The sequence below is a fragment of the Lissotriton vulgaris genome, chromosome 9 (assembly GCF_964263255.1).
Source record: "Lissotriton vulgaris chromosome 9, aLisVul1.2, whole genome shotgun sequence".
Lineage (NCBI taxonomy): Eukaryota > Metazoa > Chordata > Amphibia > Caudata > Salamandridae > Lissotriton > Lissotriton vulgaris.
Window position 1 is genome coordinate 189,113,878 of NC_141697.1, and position 19,710 is coordinate 189,133,587.

The following is a 19,710-nucleotide window of genomic DNA, read 5'->3' on the forward strand; positions in this document are numbered from 1 at the left end:
GGGCAACAGAATAAACAGGTGGACCTAAGAAAGGGTGGCAGAAAGGGGGCCAACCTTTTTCCCTGCACATCATACCACAAACTTGCCCCAACAGCAGGCATGCTTGGGGGATGCCTGGCTGTCAAGAGGACATTACAGACTTTAGGCAGAAGGTCAAAAGTTGTTAACTGTTGCTGCTCAAACCCCACGCATGAGGGCAGAGCATTGACCAGCATGTGTGGAGAACCCTGCCCTGCTGCTGTGATAGAAGATCCGATCTCTGCAGAGCAGCTGAAGCCACGGTCATCACAAAAATGGACTGGGGGTACCTCTAAATCTGCTCTGACTGGCATGGAAGGAAAATATCTGATGTCAGCATGCTGGGGTGAGGCCTATAATCATAGCGCATGTCAATTCTGGTGCCAATGACCCCACGTGGACCCGAATGATGCTGCATACTGGCGCGCAGGGGTACTGCTCACGAAAACTTTTCTTAATCCAGTCAGGCTTCTAGCCACAGATTTCTTACCATAGAAATGTACCCAGTGTCAAATACAAATTGATCAGAAAATGAAAAACAACTATATGGCCTCCCTCAGGCACACTAAACACATGAAGATGGACAACCACACCCTATACTAGGAAAATCAAGCATCAAAAGGGTTAAATCTGGTCAAGGACCTAGGTAACACCTCTCCTAAAATCTTTACTGAAATCAACTCTATACTCAACCTCTCAAATTTTAATTTCTAAAAATTCATCAAATTGAAAGTCCTGCTTAGAAATTGAGCCAATCCATTCTCCTAATCTCCCCGACTTCTATTAAAAACAATGCCTCAAAAATCTACACATTCTAAAATCTTCAAAACCATACCTCACAAAAAACATCAATGCTTGGCATTCCCTACAATCCTCTGGGATTCACCATTTCCTACCACCATACTCAAAAAGATCTGGTCTTACCTCTTCAAAGATATACTTTCACAATCAATTGCACAAACCAAACTATGGTCACCATGTAACACATACTGTACACTCTGGAATTTTTGTAAACTGGGTCATTGATTCCAACCCCTGTTTGAATTGCAAATCTGCAACAAGCACCTCAACTCACATTTTGACTACAAATACTTCTCCCCTCTTTGGTCCTGAATACAATCCCGGATTCACAAACGTTTTGGGATACAAATGTCACTTAACCCTTCCACCGTGTTACTAAAGGATCTTCACTGCATCGCCTTCTTTTCTTCCGCAGACTGACCTCATGTTAAATTGACCTTGTGAGGACCTCTGAAGTTAAAACGGATTCTCTCCGAATGGAATAGCTCCCCTAAAATCTCCTTCCATACCTGGTGGAGCTGCCTAGGTATCACAAGAAGAATGGAGAACATCTGTCTTCATTCGGCAGATAACTAGTTCATCTAGAAAATGTTGGGACTGACCTACAACTCTAAATGATGAACCCTCCTTGATCATTAATCCTCTTTATTACTGCCTGCAGTTAGCCTTTTCCGAGGGCCGAATCCACTCGCAAACTCCATCCATCCCCCGGTACGCTGTCTCTCCAATATCATTCTCAAGCGTGAGCACCCCATCAATCGCACCCAATCACTCGCACATACTCCCCACTCAAGCAAGATCCATCTTACTCACTAATCTCCTCACACACCAATTACCGCTCTAGAATATCCCATCCTCACCGTAGTCCCTTCTTCCCCAGGTTCTCTTTTCTCTTTAGATCTCATCATCATTCCCCCTTGCCTTCCCTATACCCCCTCTTAACTGCCCTTCGTCTAAGGATTTTATAATAACATATCTGAGCTATACTTTATTCTGCTTCAATAAAAGAAATCTAAAAAACCAATTGCAATTGCCCCAAATAAATAAAAAATAGACTAGATAATTCAGTAGCAAATATCACATAGTTTCTATTCATACAATCTTTCCTAATTTGTAATTTAGGATATTCTGCTGTTACATGGATCCATCTAATCCAAAGGGGATATAACAGATTACAAAAGAAAGCTTGTTCCCATGGCGAACGTATTGTTCCTTAACCGCCTTTCCGTAAACCAGGCTCACTGAGGTCCCCAGGCATTTTACAAGCAGTTATTGAAAATTATGCAATGGTTTATTCTTGTTAGCAGTAAGCAAACATGTCAGTGAGTGGAAACATGCAAAGGGTAACCGTTATACAAGCAATATTTATTTATTGTGGAAGAAATATTACACTTGGTCTTAGTAAACTTTTTTCAAAAGCAGAAGTGGGTGTTTACGTAAACAGAACAGCCCAAACATTTACTATTTTAGCAGTAGTTTTTCACACTGACCTAAACATTTGAAAATCCTGTAAATCTTAGCACTTCTACTTTTCTGTGGAATGTAAAAAACTATTCATTTATGACTACTATAAGTTTAGCTTCTATTGACTTTCTCCTTTTAAAAAGGAATTCTTGTTCTTTTCCTGCAAATAAAATAGTTTAAATGCCCTAAATAGTTATAAAAATAGATTTATTATTCCCCCCCCCTAAACAGAACCTAAACCCTTGTACCAAAAGGGTAGATAATTCCATTCTGCAGCCGACAGCTTTATTCGATTAGGTGGTAATTAACCTAATAAAGAAAACTTTTTTAGGTTATGTGTTAGAAAAGGTTTGCATTTAATGTGCGGCAGCATTCAATTCAGACTCGCCACACTGAAGAATATGTAAGTAAACTTCAGACAATGTACAAAAATTCCCCTACACATTCTTACACAAATGAAAATTTGCCATTTCTTATTTTATGGTGGCAGCTCTTCAAAATTGTCGGATTGGTTTTCCTGTGGTATCATCCGGTTCATCAGGCACTTCCCTTGGTTCGTTTGGTGGTGGAATTTTGATGTCGGAAGGCTCGACACCCCAGATATCCTTGGCATATTCCTTTATGGTCCTGTCGCTTGAGAACTTTCCAGAGGCGGCTATGTTCTTGATCACCATTTTAGTCCACTCCTTGGGGTTCTGAAAGGGATAGTTGACAGAATGTTTTAATCTACAGCTCTAATAAATTCAACAATGGCTTTGCTAGTACACCTACGGACTACAAAAAGTATTTCAGCAAATTACTTCCTGCAATGGATGTAAACTCCATTGGCCGACACGGTTAGCAAAATCCTTCCAATAAAGGAAAATAAATCCATGATCCTTCCCCTTTTTTATTCACAGCCCATCCCCAATGGTAAGAAGTTGGTTCAGTTTAAAAAAAAAATGTTCTTGCAGTGCAATAATTGGTTAGCGCGAAAGTGTGATCATTTGAAGACCCAGGAGTTCAGGCTCTACTGTTCCTATTGAAGCAGGACAAGGATGAAGCTGCCTACGGGTGGAGTGGAACCGTGGTAAAAAAGAAAAAAAAAAGTTTAATTAAAAAAAAACTTTATAGTTGACGCCTGAGCATTTACCGTTGATTACATTAATTCAAGCATTCCACCCATCACTTTGATTGTCTTAATGAGAATGCAGTCAAACAAGATTTCCTTAACTTCTTGGTCTTGGCAAGAGCTCAGAAGAACTGGCACAGTTTCAAGTTCTGCTACTAGATCCCACTGCAGGCACAGAAGAGGGACATAAAAATTCAGCTGATCCTATACTAAATAAGAAACTGGTATATAAGAACTTGTTTTATAGTGCATCTTCTAGTGCGCAGTGCCTTCACAATATTGTAATGGGTAAGTGAGCGTAGTAATTTTACTACTGTCGGGCAACCCATGCCATAAATTACCTTGCATTAATGCATACCGAGTGGTTTCCAGGGATTCCCTCTTACTAGAGGACAAATAGACTATTTACTTCCCAGGCCCTATGTTCAGTGCCACACTAAACCAAGAAGGGCTATAGAGTTTGGAACAATGAAAGTTAAGCCATTCAAGATTTGGCATGCTGTATTCGTAAACCTTGCCAAAAGCATGGCTTGGGAATAAAAAAAAATAAAACCCACAATAAATAGATTGGTGGTAAACTAACAAGGACCACGGAGAATAAAAGCACTTTCCTGCTATAGTCATCCCGGATCCCACTTCTAAAACTTCTCCATTCATAATGTGCAAAACCAGCACAACTTTGTAAATGGTCCCAAAAAGTGAAGCTGTTGATGCATGTAGAGTACTTAACAGAGATGCTCCCTATCCATACCATCCAAGTGCTTAAAACCACTAAATAGCATAATGAGGTCACAATTTTAGTGGCCAAAGAGCTGTAGGGGTGTAAGGCATGGTGAATGGAGCTGTGGTGGGGAAAGCATTCTGAACACCAAAGAAACTGCAATTCAGTTAAAAAGGAAAAGGTCTGCAGCAATCTGACTTACACCACAACTAAAAGAAAACATGTGTTCATCCAATGGAATGAGGATTTACTGCTTTGATTGAGCCTCCTGCATATATAGCTTTAAGGAGGATTCACTTCTTTAACCTGTATGTTTTAATATGAATCTAAGTCAAACTAGGTAGGATGAGCAAAATGGATCGAAGCCTCCACCAGATTTGACAGAGTTCAACTTAAGGAGGCGGTGTAGGATGGGCACAAAGAAAGTACATTGGATCAGTGAATCGAGACCATAAACTGAGAAGCTCTTGCCTAATTATACAGACAGCTAGCTGGGGGTGGAGGAATCATCCACTCCTTTTTCTTTAAGAAGATACACGTCACTTCATCACTGGCTTTGTTGGAACATGCAACACTAAGATTAGGTCAGGCAGATTTTCCCAAGTATTAGAGGGGGGGGGGGGGGGGGGGAATAAAAGGACTTTGGCTGATAACTCATAACCTTCTGGTTCCCAGAAGCACCAGGTTTCTATTTTTCGTTGTTGGTAGCATTTAAGTTTTAAACCCATAGGTTGGTCTTTTCATTAAATGCAGCAAGATCTTTCTAGGCAGCTTGTTTGGTTGATACATGTAATGGTTGCCACTGCAATCTTATGACACCATATAGAGGTCTAAGCTGTTGATAAGTAAACAAATTAACGCCTTTCAAAGTGAAGGACATCTCTGCCTTGGGTATCGTTCATCTGCCCTGAAGCTTCTAGTCACTCATGGCATGTCTAGTGGTGGCTGTGTTAACTAGGTCGTAGATATTGGCTAGAAGCTCTGAAAGTTCTTCAGTTTTCATCATATTGTTTATATATAAGCAGATTTGCTTTCGCAAAGTCAAGGGACAGCACACTTTCCATGCTACACCGATAAACTAACAAGAATTTGCAATGCAATTGGTCTCGCATTAGGAAAGTTTGAGCTATTGGTCTTGTAAATGACAATTTTTTTTATTTATGTGTTGATTATGAAAATAGCTAAATTATTAGCTTTGTCATTTACAATGCCGATAGTTATAACTTTCGCAAATGTGACACCTATAACCTGGGGTTGTGCCGAGTGATGCTGCGGTTGTGCGGAGTGGTGCTGCCGAGTGATAATGTGGTGGTGCCGAGTGATAATGTGGTGGTTCAGAAAAGGGGGTGGTGATTAACAGAGTGTCTGAATTAAGCAGACCACCCTTACCCAGTCCAAAGATCAGGGCTTGATCCATCACTGTTTTTTAGCTCACTGCACCATCCCAGCTCAGAACTTGGCTATATGCAAATTAGTCTGACCCTGGCCCAGTGCATCATGGGAACAGGGCAGACCAAACTACAAAGCCAATTCTTATACTGGTAGCTTGTCTCCTTTCTGGTGAAGAATTGGCTTGGTAGTTTAGTCTGCCCTGTTCCCATGATGAATCGAGTGATAATGTGGTGGCGCAGAGTGATAATGTGGTGGCGCCGAGTGATAATGTGGTGGCGCCGAGTGATAGTGTGGTGATGCAGAGGACAGAAGGGCACACAAACGAGTCTAACAGGGGCAGAAAGGCACAAAAAGCCAATAGTCCTGACTGCATCCAGATATGTGATACAGCAAGTAACATACCTACAACCAATGACAGAAACAAAAAAAAAAAAAAACAAGTCGGGCAGCACACTATGCTGAGCACAGATTTTTAATGTTAGTGTTTTAAAGCCATGCACCTAATTACACTGGAGTGGGATGGATGGAGTGGGATGGATGGATGGTGTGGGGGAAGGATCAGGACTACCTTAAAGCACAGTTAAACACCTAAAGACATGAGATTGAATACAGGGAGACTAATAAAGAGGGACGCTCTCAACTCAGGCTTTCATTATAAAAGCTGGTGTGATGCGCTATCGAACACCGAAGACATTCCTCCCCAAGAACACTGCACAACCACGGACTGCAAGCACAGCGAAAGCAGAGAGCAATCCCGAATACAGGAAAAGAGGACATCAGAAGCAATGGATTGTCACAGTACTTCTACAGACGCAGGGTGGTGTTTGTTTTAAAAGGCAGTGTGCAAGGCAGCATTTATACTAGCACTGCAGGATAATGCAATGCCCTGTACTGAACACTGTTCCTCAGCAGCATCGTTAGCATCATTAACTAAGTAACAATCGGAGCAGTGATGAATCCCGCACCCGTCCAATATTGAACACTACCCTCAACAGGAGTAATTTGCTTCCCCACCATTCGATTAAGTAGAAAGTGCTGATCGGTTCTACGTAGTGTACAAATTTAGCCGGAACACTGTGCTAAGCACCAGCAGCACTTTCTCGGTACAAGACGTTCACTGAAAACAATGAATGGCACCAAAATTAAACAAGAGGCCAAGTGTCGAGACGAGGGCAGGGAATGCCTGGCTGCTTGCATGGCAAAACAGTGGTGTTGGAAATTAAACACAGAACTTAATCCCTCTCAGTGCAGTTTGGCTTGAAAAAACAGACAACAATCTGTCTCTGTGGAGCCGACGGGGAAAGTGCAAGCATGCGGGCGGACAGGAGATGTGCATGAGTACGGAGTGCACATCTCCTGTCCGCGCGTGCTACCTTCTGTCTCACTTTACCACCAAAGCGGCAGCAATAGGTCTTCACTAGCGAGCCCTAAAAAGTAGGAGGCAATGGGAAGAAAACAAATACAGTGCTACAGCCGTAAAGCAGGCACAGCACAGAATTAAATAAACAAAATTAGTCCATTTATATTGGTCCATTTGCTCCCTAAGAAAACAATCAAAAAAATGTAATGTTTGTTGTTTTACAGTGAAAATATTCCACTTCTATTATCAAACAGATATCTAAAGTGGATGTCAAAGATAAAACACAACGGACATTTGCGCCGCCACCGTGCACAGAATGGAAAAAGAAACACTGCGACATGGTCCAATTTTACCGTAGCATTTCCTTACTTTTTCTGAAAGGAACATGAACCCACCACCCACAATATGGAAAAGAAATACTATGCCCCTTGGTTCGGCCCCCCCACTCCCCAGCGGGAGGGGGATAGTTTGAAACAGTCTCTAAATGTAAGAACTTCTGGTGGAATAAAAGGTTCCGCATTACTTTGTTAAAAAGACACATCTCCGATCCGGGCCTCATTAGCTGCTCGTGGTTCGGTAATACGCAACGCGTTAAAATATTAAATTATAACTAAGCGCTGCTTAAGCCAGAGTAAGCGACTTTCGTTGTCTGGAAAGATGCCCGGCCCTGCGAGGCCGAGACAACGTACGAAGGCATCTCTGGGATCCCCGCTGCTCCCGCCCAGCGCCCTCCCCACAGCCCGGACCAGGGGGCTCAGAGAGCATGAGACGTCAACGAGGAGAAGTGCCCCAGGGAAGAACGCTTTCAGCATAAGCGGCAAATAATGCAGCGGCTCCAGAGCCATATGCAGTGCCCGCCTCACTGTGCAGCCAGGGGCAGAAAGGCCGGAGCAGAGGGGTTGGCAAGGAGTTGGAGGGTGGTCTGTCACAAGGCAGGCTGGGTGGTGGTGGCGCCCAGGGTGGGGGCTCAAGGACAAGGGGGTGGGGGGAGGCAAGTCAGTTGGTTCAGCATTCAAGTGGGGCATGCTGGACAAGGAGTGGGTCAGATTTGCGGGAAAGGTGTGGCGAGGTGTGCGGGGGCCACGCAGACAGTTGCCCTCAACAATAAGGGGAAGAAAATAGATAAGGGCGCGGAGGGTACGAGGCAGGGGGGGTCAGGAGTCGGGATGGGCTCTGTCAAGGGGCGGGGGCTCAAGGACAATAAGGAGGTGGATGGTGATGCGGGCAGGTGGTGGAAGTTTGCAGGGCAGGCGGGACACAGTCAAGTTTGCAGGAGAGGTGTTGAGAGGTGAGCATCGGTCGGCGGGAGGCTCTGTTTGCAGAGGGAGGACTGGGGTGGAGACAAAAGGTGGATGGCTGCATGGCGGGCACTGGTGAGGCGGAGGGTGTCCCGGACTGCGGGGGTCAAGGAAAAGGGAGAGATGGGCGGGGGGGGGATTCGGGAGCACGTGGCGGTGGAGGTAGGTAACGGTAGAGGGGGTCTAGACGAAAAGTGCAGTTTCGGAGTATAGGGATGGTGATGCAAGAGCTGCGGGAGGGGTCTTGGTTGCTGTTGCACAGAGGAGTAACGCCATGTGAGTAAGAGGGCAATTTCACCTCTTAAAGATGATCGCCCTTCAAGTGCCGATTAGAATAGGGAAAGTGCAGGAACTCCAGTTAAAGAAGAAACTTCACGTGGTAACGGTTTCATTCATAGTTCTGGGAGGTCGAGGGACAAAAGAGAGGTAACTTGCTCGGTTAGTGCGGCCAAGTGACTATGGGATGAGCGAGAACGTCCCCTAAAGGCCACGTTAAGGATAGAGAAAGAGCGCCAATTAGGTGACCATGGAGGAGGGATAATAGGGTCGGATTGCAGGGTAATGGAGTGATGAGAAGAGTTGGGGGAGGGGTCCGTCCAGGACAATGACTGCAGAGAGATAAGCATATGGGTGCGGGCAATGGAGTGACTTTGTTACCATTCCGAGATTTGTTTATTTATGCGTTTTGATATAGTGCAGACTTTACCAGAAGGTGTCATGCCTCCAAAAGAAAGGGAACGGAAGCGAGATACAAAAGACTTGCCTGGGTGGGACCGGGTAATCAGTGGCAGGATGAAGCCTCGAGTCTGCTTAGAGGAGAAAAACAGATGGCCTGAGAAGCGTCCGTGAAGCAGGGGGCGGGGAGCCGAACCCTTTGATGTAGCGCGGTCGTGAAAACAAGCAATTAGGGGGGGAGGGGGGGAAGGGAAGCCAGCACGCACTGCGCACGCTGTGGAAGCCTGTGGGAGGGAGGCTGAAGGCTTTGAGGTGGGGAAATGCGCGTGCTTGTGGTCACGTGATTTCACATGACCTGTTGGAAATCCGCACTCGCAATCCGCCTGGTTTAATTTTCTGGTTTCACTGCAATAGGTCTCTCTACGAGACCTAAAAAGGTTTCTGTACCTTGTTATAGTATCGGTTTTGTGACAGGTGGTTCATCTGCTTCCTAGGCATTCCAATCATCTGGGTGTTGTGACAATAGAATGACAGTATGCGAAAAAAATTGAGGTGCCACATCTCTCCTGTACTCCACTCGCCTGCTTTATGGGGCAGAGAGTTTCACGTGGCAATGCGGGTAGTATGTCAAACATTGTGGCATAGGGTCTTGTTAAACCTCTTCTTGCCATAATCACGTGTTAAGTCTCATATGATGAACTAATACTCTGCAAGAATTTACATATTTTGCACTAAAATGTACATATTTTGGGCAGAATGAGCTACCCAGACAAAATAATTGAACCCTGCTACCAATATGTGGTTCACTTTTAAAGTTGTACTTAACCAGTATCACGCAGCCCAACAATAGATATCCCAAAAAAGTACACTATGAAATCAAGCATTAAGTCATTATGAGAGAAGATTTAGTTTACAAATAACAGTATGAAGCGTAATTAAACATTCATTAGCCATACACTTGCAGACGTCCCACCCCAAAGAGCCAACAATGTCTTACCTTGTACAACTGGTTGACCTTCTCTTGGGATTTTACATATGCTTCATAATCGGCAAAGACTTTAAACCTGTTAACAGTGATAAAAATGTAGTCCGTTTTATTTGCGGTTACAAATTCTAGTAATACATAAGGTTACTGAACTATACTTCAGTTTAGTGGCATTATTTAAATACCATTATATAAAATTACATTTCTAATGGCGTAGTTACAAAGTGTAAACTGATAATGTAGTTTTGTTTTGGGTTCCCACTGGAACCAAATAAATGTACTATTCACACCCCCACATCTTTCACATGACTCGTGCAGACTGGGAAATTGCTGGAGCGCGAATGCAAATCAGTCTCCAGCACTTTTAGGCAGGGTAATGGAATCTTTCAAAAAGTTACATTTCCAATCCATTTGAAAAAAGCCATTAGATTGGAGGTTTATTAGATCTAAATTCTTTGAATCAAGTCTGTAGCTGGTAGAAGTGGTCAAACGTTATGGATAAAGAGTATAATTCATACTTTTATTTTTCCTGTGTCACTTACAACCGGAGCACTGACAAAGTTTGGGGCCTAGTCACTGAACGAACATGCCATTTCAAAGATCACATATGTTCAAATCAAACATTATTCACCCCCTTCTTTGTGGGCAGCAACATGTGTTTTGAGGTGACATTTAATATTTAAAATCAGGTTTTCCAACCAGATTTTGACAAGTCTGTACAGTAGAGTTCAAGATGCTGCTGTCAGGCTACACAAGGTAGGCTTGAAGCCATGTTTTACTGCCACCATAGTGAATGGCACAGTAGGTGCTGCTATTCACAGGTGGCATTTAACTTCCCACACCAGGGGTGCATTTCTGCCCCTAAGCTATGGTTTATAAGAATGGTATTTGTGCCAATCGGCTTTAAGGCAGTTTCAATGTGTTGAAAAGGGGAGCACAAGCACTTTACAAAGGGGTAAAATGCTCAGAGTTCTAAAGCCAGCAACAGTAGGGTCCAAAAACAGGCAGACAAATCTGGGATGTGGTGAGAATTGGGTTTTTGGTTGAGGGAGGGGTGGGTGAAACCCAACTCAAGTAAACCACAATCTGTCATGGTAAAACACAAATAAACCTCAAATTAACCTGCACTTAACCCTGTGGCAACTTGGCACAAAGCAGTCCGACTTAACTTTAAGTGTAAAGAATTTATGCAGCACTTTAACCTCTTGGCTGCTAGGCGTTTTCCCGCTGTGTGCTGGAAAATCACTGATGCCATTTATTCATGACGAGCTCAGCTCGTCATCAGCATCGAAAGGGTTAAATATAAAAGTGAAAACACAAAAAGAATGTGAACATTAAGAACATTGAATAAAATGTAACAATTTGAGAAAAAATGACAAAATTTCACTTAGTAGAATCAGAGCTATGAAATTTTAAAGGATTTAAGTGAAATTAGTATCTAGAAGTACAAAGCGCCAACTGTGGTTATCTGGTCGCACCGAACTGGGACTAAATCACAAGTTCAGGCCGTCTGCGATGGAGCACAGGCTGAATGCAGGGACTAGGTCAGGCACATTGAACGAATTCACTTTAATATGGTTACAGAGCATTGGGAGATCATACGCCGAAGGTGGGTCATGCAGTGGTGGTTCCGGGGAACGGAGATGTTTCGAAAATGTGATGGACGAGGGCCTTGTGATGCACAGGCCTGCATCAAGGATGAGTCGCGCAGCGGCAGTTCAGATGAGACGTCCGGCGTAAGCAAGGCGCTGAGCTACAGCGGTACTGATGCGGCTGAGAGTAGATGCATCGCGCTACATCGGTTCTGCTCGCAGGACCACAACTGAGCTGGCAGAGCACTAACAGGCTCCCTTCCAAGGGTCCAGGAGATGGGTGGCACTGCTTGGGCAAGATTCACCACAAGTAGAGTCAAGGTGCCTGGTTCAAGATGGTTGGAGGCTTTTTGGTCCCTGAGGCTCTGATCAACAGGCCAGTCAACTAACCCTGGAGTTACTCAGATTGTCCTATGTTCAATATGCAGCTCCAGTCCCTTCACTTGAAGACCCGACAGCAGAACAGTAGTTCTTTTAACAGGTGCACTTCAGAGTTGGGCTTGAAGTTCTAATATTTATACTTCGCGTGAGCTTTTAAATAGGAGATGGTTCTAGAGGGCGTTTGGAATTTTCTGCCTCCCTGGCAACAGCTTTGTCTGTGGTCACAAAAGACTAGTGTCAAATCTTTTGAGTGAGCTTAATCAGAGCCTTTGTGATGGGGAGGAGTGGTCAACTACCACACTTGCACATCACCCAGTCGGAGATGCCAAAACCTATCCTGACAAAACCTACTGCCCATTGTCTCACTGTCTGGGATCAATACAGAAAGGCCAACTGCTGGCTACACCTAGTCATGTGACCTAGAAGAGAGCAGGTACCAAATGGTTAGGAAAAGAAAATGACTACATTCTAACTGGCATTTTCAAAACTTGGATTAAAAAAAAAAAAAAAAAAAAAAAACACTTTACCAATAAAGAGGATTTTAAATTACAATTCCATAAGCACCAAACTCCAAAAACCTACCTGCTCCATGGAACGTTTACACTTATTAAATGTCATAAGTTAATCCAATGTTCTCCTATGGGAGAGGCAGGCCTAGCAGTAGTGAAAAACTAAATTTAAGAGTTTCACTACCAGGCATGCACCCCAACATATGGGCCTTTTAGGGCCTATCCTGTGGGTGACATGTATTAAAATGAAAGGTTTAAGCCAGACTAAATGTTTACCTAACCGAAATGGCAGTATAAAAAACTGCCCACAGGCTGCAGTGCAAGGCCTAAACCATGTTTAAAGGGCTACTTAAAAAGGGTGGCAGTGAGAAGTTGGCCTGGTATATGATGTCCACTAATTAAAGTGGGCACCTTGCACCAGTCCAAACAAACCCTAAGGTTATCTTGGATCTCTTAAATCACCATAAGGGTTGTTTAAAGTGGGCACCTTGCACCAGTCCAATTCGTGAACATCACATCTGGCCAACTTCACATTGGTGAGCAGTGGTTAGAATTCAAGCCTGCATTGTTTTACCTGATAAATCTTTGTATTGATTTACTGAAAACCACTAAGTACTAGTTATATATATATATATATATATATATATATATATATATATATATATATATATATATATATATATATATATATATATATATATATATATATATATATATATATATATATATATATATATATATATATATAATACTAGCTTAGAATAAGTACATTCTACTGAACTTCGAGTTGAGTAAGTCAAGGGTCTGGAACACCCTTTCTCCAACCTCAGAGTGAAATTCCCACTAGGTTAGGTAGGTGCAACACCCCAACTAGGTCTTCTAAAGGAGATGCCAGTGGATCTCTGCCCTCTAGATCGTGAGCTTTCATTCCAAGAATTGGAAGCCCTGTGTGCCTCTAGAAAGCTGAAGACTGGGAGAATTGTAAACCCCCACTGCCTCAGAGGCCTTACTGCTTGATGACCTTAGGAAGACCGCTGGGTCAGATGAACATGACAAAGTGGGTGGGGCAGGGAATGAGGACAGGTCAGGAGGTGACCCTTTTATGATCTGGAAAACACTGGCCAGGAGGAACAAGATGATTCCCACCTGGATCTCAGATCTTCATCGAGATTAGGAAGAAGGCTAAGATGCCCCCAGTTTCACCCCTCCTGGAAGAGTGCAGTTTTTACCTAGGAGATCTAGATCTCCCTCCGCAGAGCCCCTTTACTCAGGACAGTCTGTAGGGACCTCTGTAACTAGCAAAAGGAACCACTTTTATGACCGGGAGTACCAATTTCTGGAACTTGGGAAAGCTAAGCTTAGGCTCATGCAACAGCAATTCGCCTTGGACAAAGTCTCTAGAAGTCCAGGGAGCTAGACAAAAAGTTGAAACTAGAGTCCCATGGTGGCAGTCACCAGCATCCCTAGAGTTAAGGAACATTCATTTGACAATAGGAACCAAGCAAGATTGTCCCTCCCTTCCATGTTGGGGATGACATCCATACGTGGATAACTGCTTTAGAAAGGGCCTGTAAAGTTCAGAGGTCCCTCGAGTGCAGTGGGAATCTATCTTGTGGCTCGCCTTTGCTGACAAAGCTAGAGATAAGCGCCTCACTGTTAGAGAAGAGGATGCTGACAATTACCGAGGTCTGAAGAGACTCATTGATGGGTTTAGCTTACCCACTGAACAGTATAGGATTAGGTTTCAAGACACCCAGAAGGCACAGAGTCAGGTCTGGGTAGACTTTGTGGATAGTGCCATTAAGGTTCTGGAAGGCTGGAAGGCTGGGTGCTTGGCTGCAAAGTGAATGATTTCAAGGGATTGTACAGTTTGATTATGAGGGAGCAGATCCTTAATTGCCAAAATCAGTTGTTGCATCAATACCTGGTTCACTGATCTGACCTCTCCACAAGAGTTGGGAAATAAGCCAGATAGGTGGATCAGAACCAGGGTGAAGCAGAGAAGCCAGAACCATGGTGGTGACCAAAAGCAGCAAGATGCTAAAACTTCAGATTAGGGTGGGGACAAAGTTAAATAAGAAACATCTTAATCAGGCCCCAAAACCCTGCATGGGGGGCTGGGGACAATACAATTAAGGGAAAGGCAAAAAGAAACCTTGGTGTTACTCATGTAAAGAAAAGACCCATTGGATAAAAGAGGTCAATTGTCCAAAGGACAAGGATTCGCCTCCAACCACCACTGCCCCCAAAAGCAACTGCTCCCCCTAGTAAAATTTCAAGTGGTGGTACAGGGAACAAGGGAATAGTAGGGTTAACCTTGGGCTCTGAGATGGGTTCTGGCCTTCTCAAAACTCCAGCCCAGCTGTACTGGTCTGTGATGGTGGCATGGATATTGCCACTTTATTTGTCAGACCCAGTACCCTGGGCAAACACAGACAACAGCCTTTGATTAACGGTAAGGATGCCATGGCATACAGGCACAGGTGTCACTATGGTGACAAAAGATCTTGTGGACCCTGACCAAAAATTATACTTGGTGAGATGTACTAAGCGACCAATGCGAACAATGTCAGGACTGATCATTCCTTGGCAGTTAATTTCAGCTGGGGAGGGTTAACATGATTTTTAGGAGTTCCTTAAGCTGAGTTTCACTATCGATCATGGAGATGGAGGGGGCAGAGAGAATGGGTTTCCTCCTACCCGCCTCGGCCCATCAGTCCATCTCGAGAGCAGTAATCTACCAATCTCCGGGGCCAGCAGGAAAGTTTGTAGAGTCTATCAGCCATGCGATCTCTCCCACAGCTGCCAAATATAGTCACTGCCTGGTCCTTGGAGATTCCAATATCCATATGGATAACCCCTCGGAACCGGAGGCCCGACGTTGCGTGAATTCCTCGACATACTTAATCTGACCCCAGTATGTCTGCCTCTCCACTCATGAAAAGGGGCATACATTGGACCAGATTCTCATCGGATCGAAATGGATGCCCCCAGTCTGTAATGAGCTAGACACGCCCCAACCACAGGGAAAAGCCAGCGCCAGTAGTTTTAGGCCCATCCATCTGATTTACCCTGAGGCTATGCAGAGTGCACAGAGTCGTCACCCTTTTCCCCTTAGTGGGAATCTTGAGAAAGATGCGCACTCCTTTGAGCATGGTCTTCAACTCTGTACCTTAAAACTTGCTTAAGGGCAGCTAAAACAAACCATATTTCTGCCCCTTGGTTTACGGAGGCCCTTAGGAAAAGCAAAAAAGTGTGCAAACGCCTTGAAAGAGTGGCGTGCGAATTACAAACCCCATGATAAATCCATTTATAAATGGCCTTGAAAGACCATTATAGGAAAGTCCGCGAGAACTTTTTAATATTGTGAAAAAAAGTCTCATCTCCTACAGCAATTGGTTGCCCGTTTGTTTCCATGAGTGCCTGTTTCTTCCATGACCGACTCAGCTTCTACACCCCCACCCGCAGCCTCCGCTCTGGCAACCTCGCCCTCGCCACGGTTCAACACTTCTGGAAAACCACCGCCGGCAGTAGATCCTTCTCCTACCTCGAACACTCTCCCTACCAGCCTACGACAGAACCAGGACCTGCTGGCCTTCAGAAGACCTCAAGACCTGGCTTTTCGATCAGTAGCAGCCCCCCTTGCACCTTGAGACCCTCACTGGTATGTAGCGCGCTAATGTAATGATTGATTGAGGGAGATTATCCCAGTCCCTGTGAAGGAACTGTGTCAGATGAACTGGAACCTGATCAGGTTGAGCTCTTGGAGACAGAGGGCCCTTCCAGGGCAGAACTGAGTCAGAAGCAGTACACCTGCCCCTCTATTGAACCCCTTAGACAGCAAGCTGCTGCTGGGAGTGTCAGTCAATCCCACAGGATCTATTTCGATGAGGGACTCCTTTACTCAGAGGGTAGAGACCCCAAGCCTGGTGCCACCAGGAGGTTGGTCATACCTCTGAAGTTTAGGGGCTTCCTATTCACCTTGGCACATGACATCCCCTTGCAGGACACCTAGGCCAAAGCAAGACTTGGGACAGGTTTGTCCCTCACTTTCATTAGCCTCATAAGTCAGAAGACACAAAGTAGTTGTGTCGCTCCTGTACCACCTGTCAAGCCAGTGGCAAGTCGGGTGGTACCACAAAGGCCCCCCTAATACTACTACCTGTGGTGGGTTTCTCCTTCAGAGGGTTGGGATTTCCATAATTGGTACCATAAACCCTCTGGGCACAGTTATATTCTAGTGGTGGACCACCATGTCACTAGGTATCCAGAGGCTATACCCTTTAGCACCACCACAGCTGCTGTGGTGGTCAGGGCCCTACAGGGAATTTTTTCCAGAGTGGGTTTCCCTGAGGAGGTCTTAACTGACAGAGGTACGAACTTCATGTCCAATTAGATCACTGCAATGTGGAAGGAGTGTGGAGTGAATTACAAATTCACCACACAATCGATCACAAAGGAATGGGTTGGTTGAAAGATTCAACAAAACCCTAAAGGGCATGATCATGGGCCTCCCAGAAAATCTTAGGCGAAAATGGGATGTTCTGTTCCCCTGCCTTCTCTTTGCCTACAGAGGTTCCAGAAAAGGGGGTTGGCTACAGCCCTTTTAAACTTTTGTTTGGGCATCCAGTGAGGAGTCCCTTGTGTTTGGTGAAGGAGGGATGGGAGTTACCTATCAAACCTCCCAAGCAAGAGGGAGGACAATGTACTTTGTCTCCACTCCAGGATGACAGAGTACATGAACAAAGCCAGCAAAAGCAATGAGGCAAGTCAAGAATTGCAAAAAGCTTGGTACGGTCAAATATTATACCTCTTTATTATGCTTGGAGTCACCCCGCATGTTGTTCAATGCGGTCGTTACAACGACAGGCGTTGTAACAATGCATACCATTACCCAGCAACTCATAGGACAACTTGGAGGGGGCGCTGGATGTTGGAATAGTATAAATTATTATTACAGCTCCAGTCGGTGCATACAGTAGGGAAGGTGTTGGATTTTAAATCCAACACCTTCTCCCCCCTCCGCAAGTCATGGTTACGCCTTGCGGGGAACTGGTATACAATGCAACAACGCGGTTGTTGTAACAACCGTGTTGTAACATGCAAGTTGACGGATTCGTAGTAAGGGCTGTTTATCATGATCAAAAGGTTGTACTGACTGTTTATCAGCCAGGACAGAAAGTATGGGTGTCGGAACCTGTGGCGCCACCAGCTCTCCAAGACAGGTGGAGTGGACCACATACTATTCTTGAGCAAAAGGTAGAGGTCACCTTCTTGGTGGACCTTGGAACTCATAGGAGCCCCCACAGGGTGCTCCATGTAAACAGGCTCAATCCCTATGTGAACAGGGCAGATCTGGCTATTGATGAGGGACAGGAGGAAGAGAGTTACGCACTCCCCGAGCTACTCACAGAACCCGGATGGCTCCGCTGATTGTGTAGCCTGGACAGGCAGCCGCAGATTGATTATAGGAAGGCAGCCTGACCATTTCAGAGAATGACTGAGGTCCAAATGTTGCTGGAATTGGGAGTGATTGAAGCCCTTTGGCTAGTCCAGTGGTCCCGGTACCCAAACCTCATACCCAGGGTGGTAAAAGAGAAAATGAGGCTGTGCGTGGACTACAGGGGGCTCAATGCAGTCACTAAGATGGATGCTCAGCCTATTCCTATGGCAGATGAACTCTTTGACACTTTGGTCTCAGCCACGTTCTTGATCACATTAGACCTCACTGCTGGATATTGGCAAATCAGACTAGCTGAGGATGCCAAACCAAAAAAGCAATCTGAACCCCTAATAGGCCTCAATTTATTGTGATACCCTTTTGTTTGAAGAATGCACCTGCCACATTCCAAAGGTTGGTGAACAAAGTCCTTACAGACCTGGAAGCCTATAGTGCAGCATATCTTGATGATCTAGCAGACTTTAGCTGCACCTGAGAGGATCACCTGGTCCACCTGAAGACTGCTTTGGAAGCTCTACAGAAGGCAGGTCTCACCATCAAGGCCACCAAGTGCTAAATAGGGCAGAGTAAGGTTGTGTACCTGGGCAACCTTGTGGATGGAGGCAAAGTTCAACCATTGCAGAGAAAAATCCAGACCATCATGGAATGGGTTGCTCCCATAAACCCAGGCTCAGGTCAGAGCTTTCTTGGGCCTGACTGGGTACTACAGAAGATTTGCAAAAAGATATGGGTCTATAGTAGCTCCCTTGAATGATCTCACAAAGAGAATGCATAAGAAGGTTCAGTGGACAGTCAGCTGTCAGCAGGCATTTGATGACCTCAAGCCAGCCACGTGCACTGCTCCCATTCTGCAGAGTTCGGACTACTCCAAGCTATTTATTTTCCAAAAAGATGCATCTGAGTTGGGGGTAGGGGCTGTGTTATCACCATTTAATGCAGAGGGTCAGGATCAACCAGTAGCTTTTATTAGCAGAAGGTTGACCCACAGAGAAACGTTTGTCAGCGTTTGAGAGGGAAGCCTTTATTGTGGTTTGGGCTCTGAAGAAGCTGAGGTCATAACGGTTTGGCAGTCACTTAATTGTTCAGACAGACCTTAAGCCCCTCTTATGGCTAAAACAGATGACGGGTGAAATCCTTACGTTGGGGGGGGGGGGGGGGGAGGGGGGGGGCTGCAGGAAAGTAGGACCTGCTTCTAATGGTTACCCCACTTTTTGCTTGATCTTACACGGTTTGACTAGTCCGACTGGGATCCTGCTAATCAGGACCCCAGTCTATCTGCTTTCCCCCTAAAATGTAATGACATGTACTTCGGTACACTCCAGATTGGATACAGAGGTACCCTTATATCTAGTATATGGTACCCAGGGCATAGGTACCCCTAAGGCCTCCCATGGGTTGAAGCATGCATTATGCCACCAATAGGAGGCCATGCAAAATGGATCTATAGGCCTGCCACTGCAGCCTGTATAAGATAGTGCATGCACCACTTACTTTAGATAAAGGTTTACTATATCTATAGGTCACTACACTACCTATAAGTCACCCCTATAGCAGGCCTTGACAATCCTGATGGATGGCAGGGTGCTGAATTTTACGAGAGTGCCCCAGCATGAGCAGAGCACCCTTGCAGCCTTCGAAGACCATTCTCTTGGGTTGTCTGACGCAGCCAGACATAGTTAGATGTGCATTATATAGTCGCGTAAAATGCTCTCAAAAGACGGCTGCAACAAACCATGTCGTGCTTGGTATCAAACACCTTGGAATCAGAGCCGTTTCTACCATGAGGCAAGACTAGGTGGCCGCCAAGGGCTGCAAAAAGGGGATTTTTTCTTTAATTTGAACCTACGAAAGTAAAGCTAAGCATCCGCCTAGTCTTGCCTAATGGTAGAAACGGCCCTGGGAATAACCAAAAGCAAAACCCAGCGTGCGAAGTAAGGAGACA

The 19,710-nt window shown here is 45.0% G+C and overlaps 1 protein-coding gene across 1 annotated transcript in view; it reads right to left on the minus strand.

Annotated features, from left to right (window-relative positions):
• Positions 1-2,163: 2,163 nt before the first annotated feature.
• The window catches only part of PYGL (glycogen phosphorylase L), a 128,540-nt gene continuing 110,993 nt past the window's right edge, over positions 2,164-19,710 (minus strand). The window contains exons 19-20 of the mRNA XM_086937312.1: positions 9,838-9,904; positions 2,164-2,978 (exon numbers count right to left, since the gene is read on the minus strand). Coding sequence (XP_086793438.1) covers positions 2,778-2,978; positions 9,838-9,904 — 268 coding nt within the window. The 3' untranslated portion in view covers positions 2,164-2,777. The remainder of the gene's footprint in view (positions 2,979-9,837; positions 9,905-19,710) is intronic.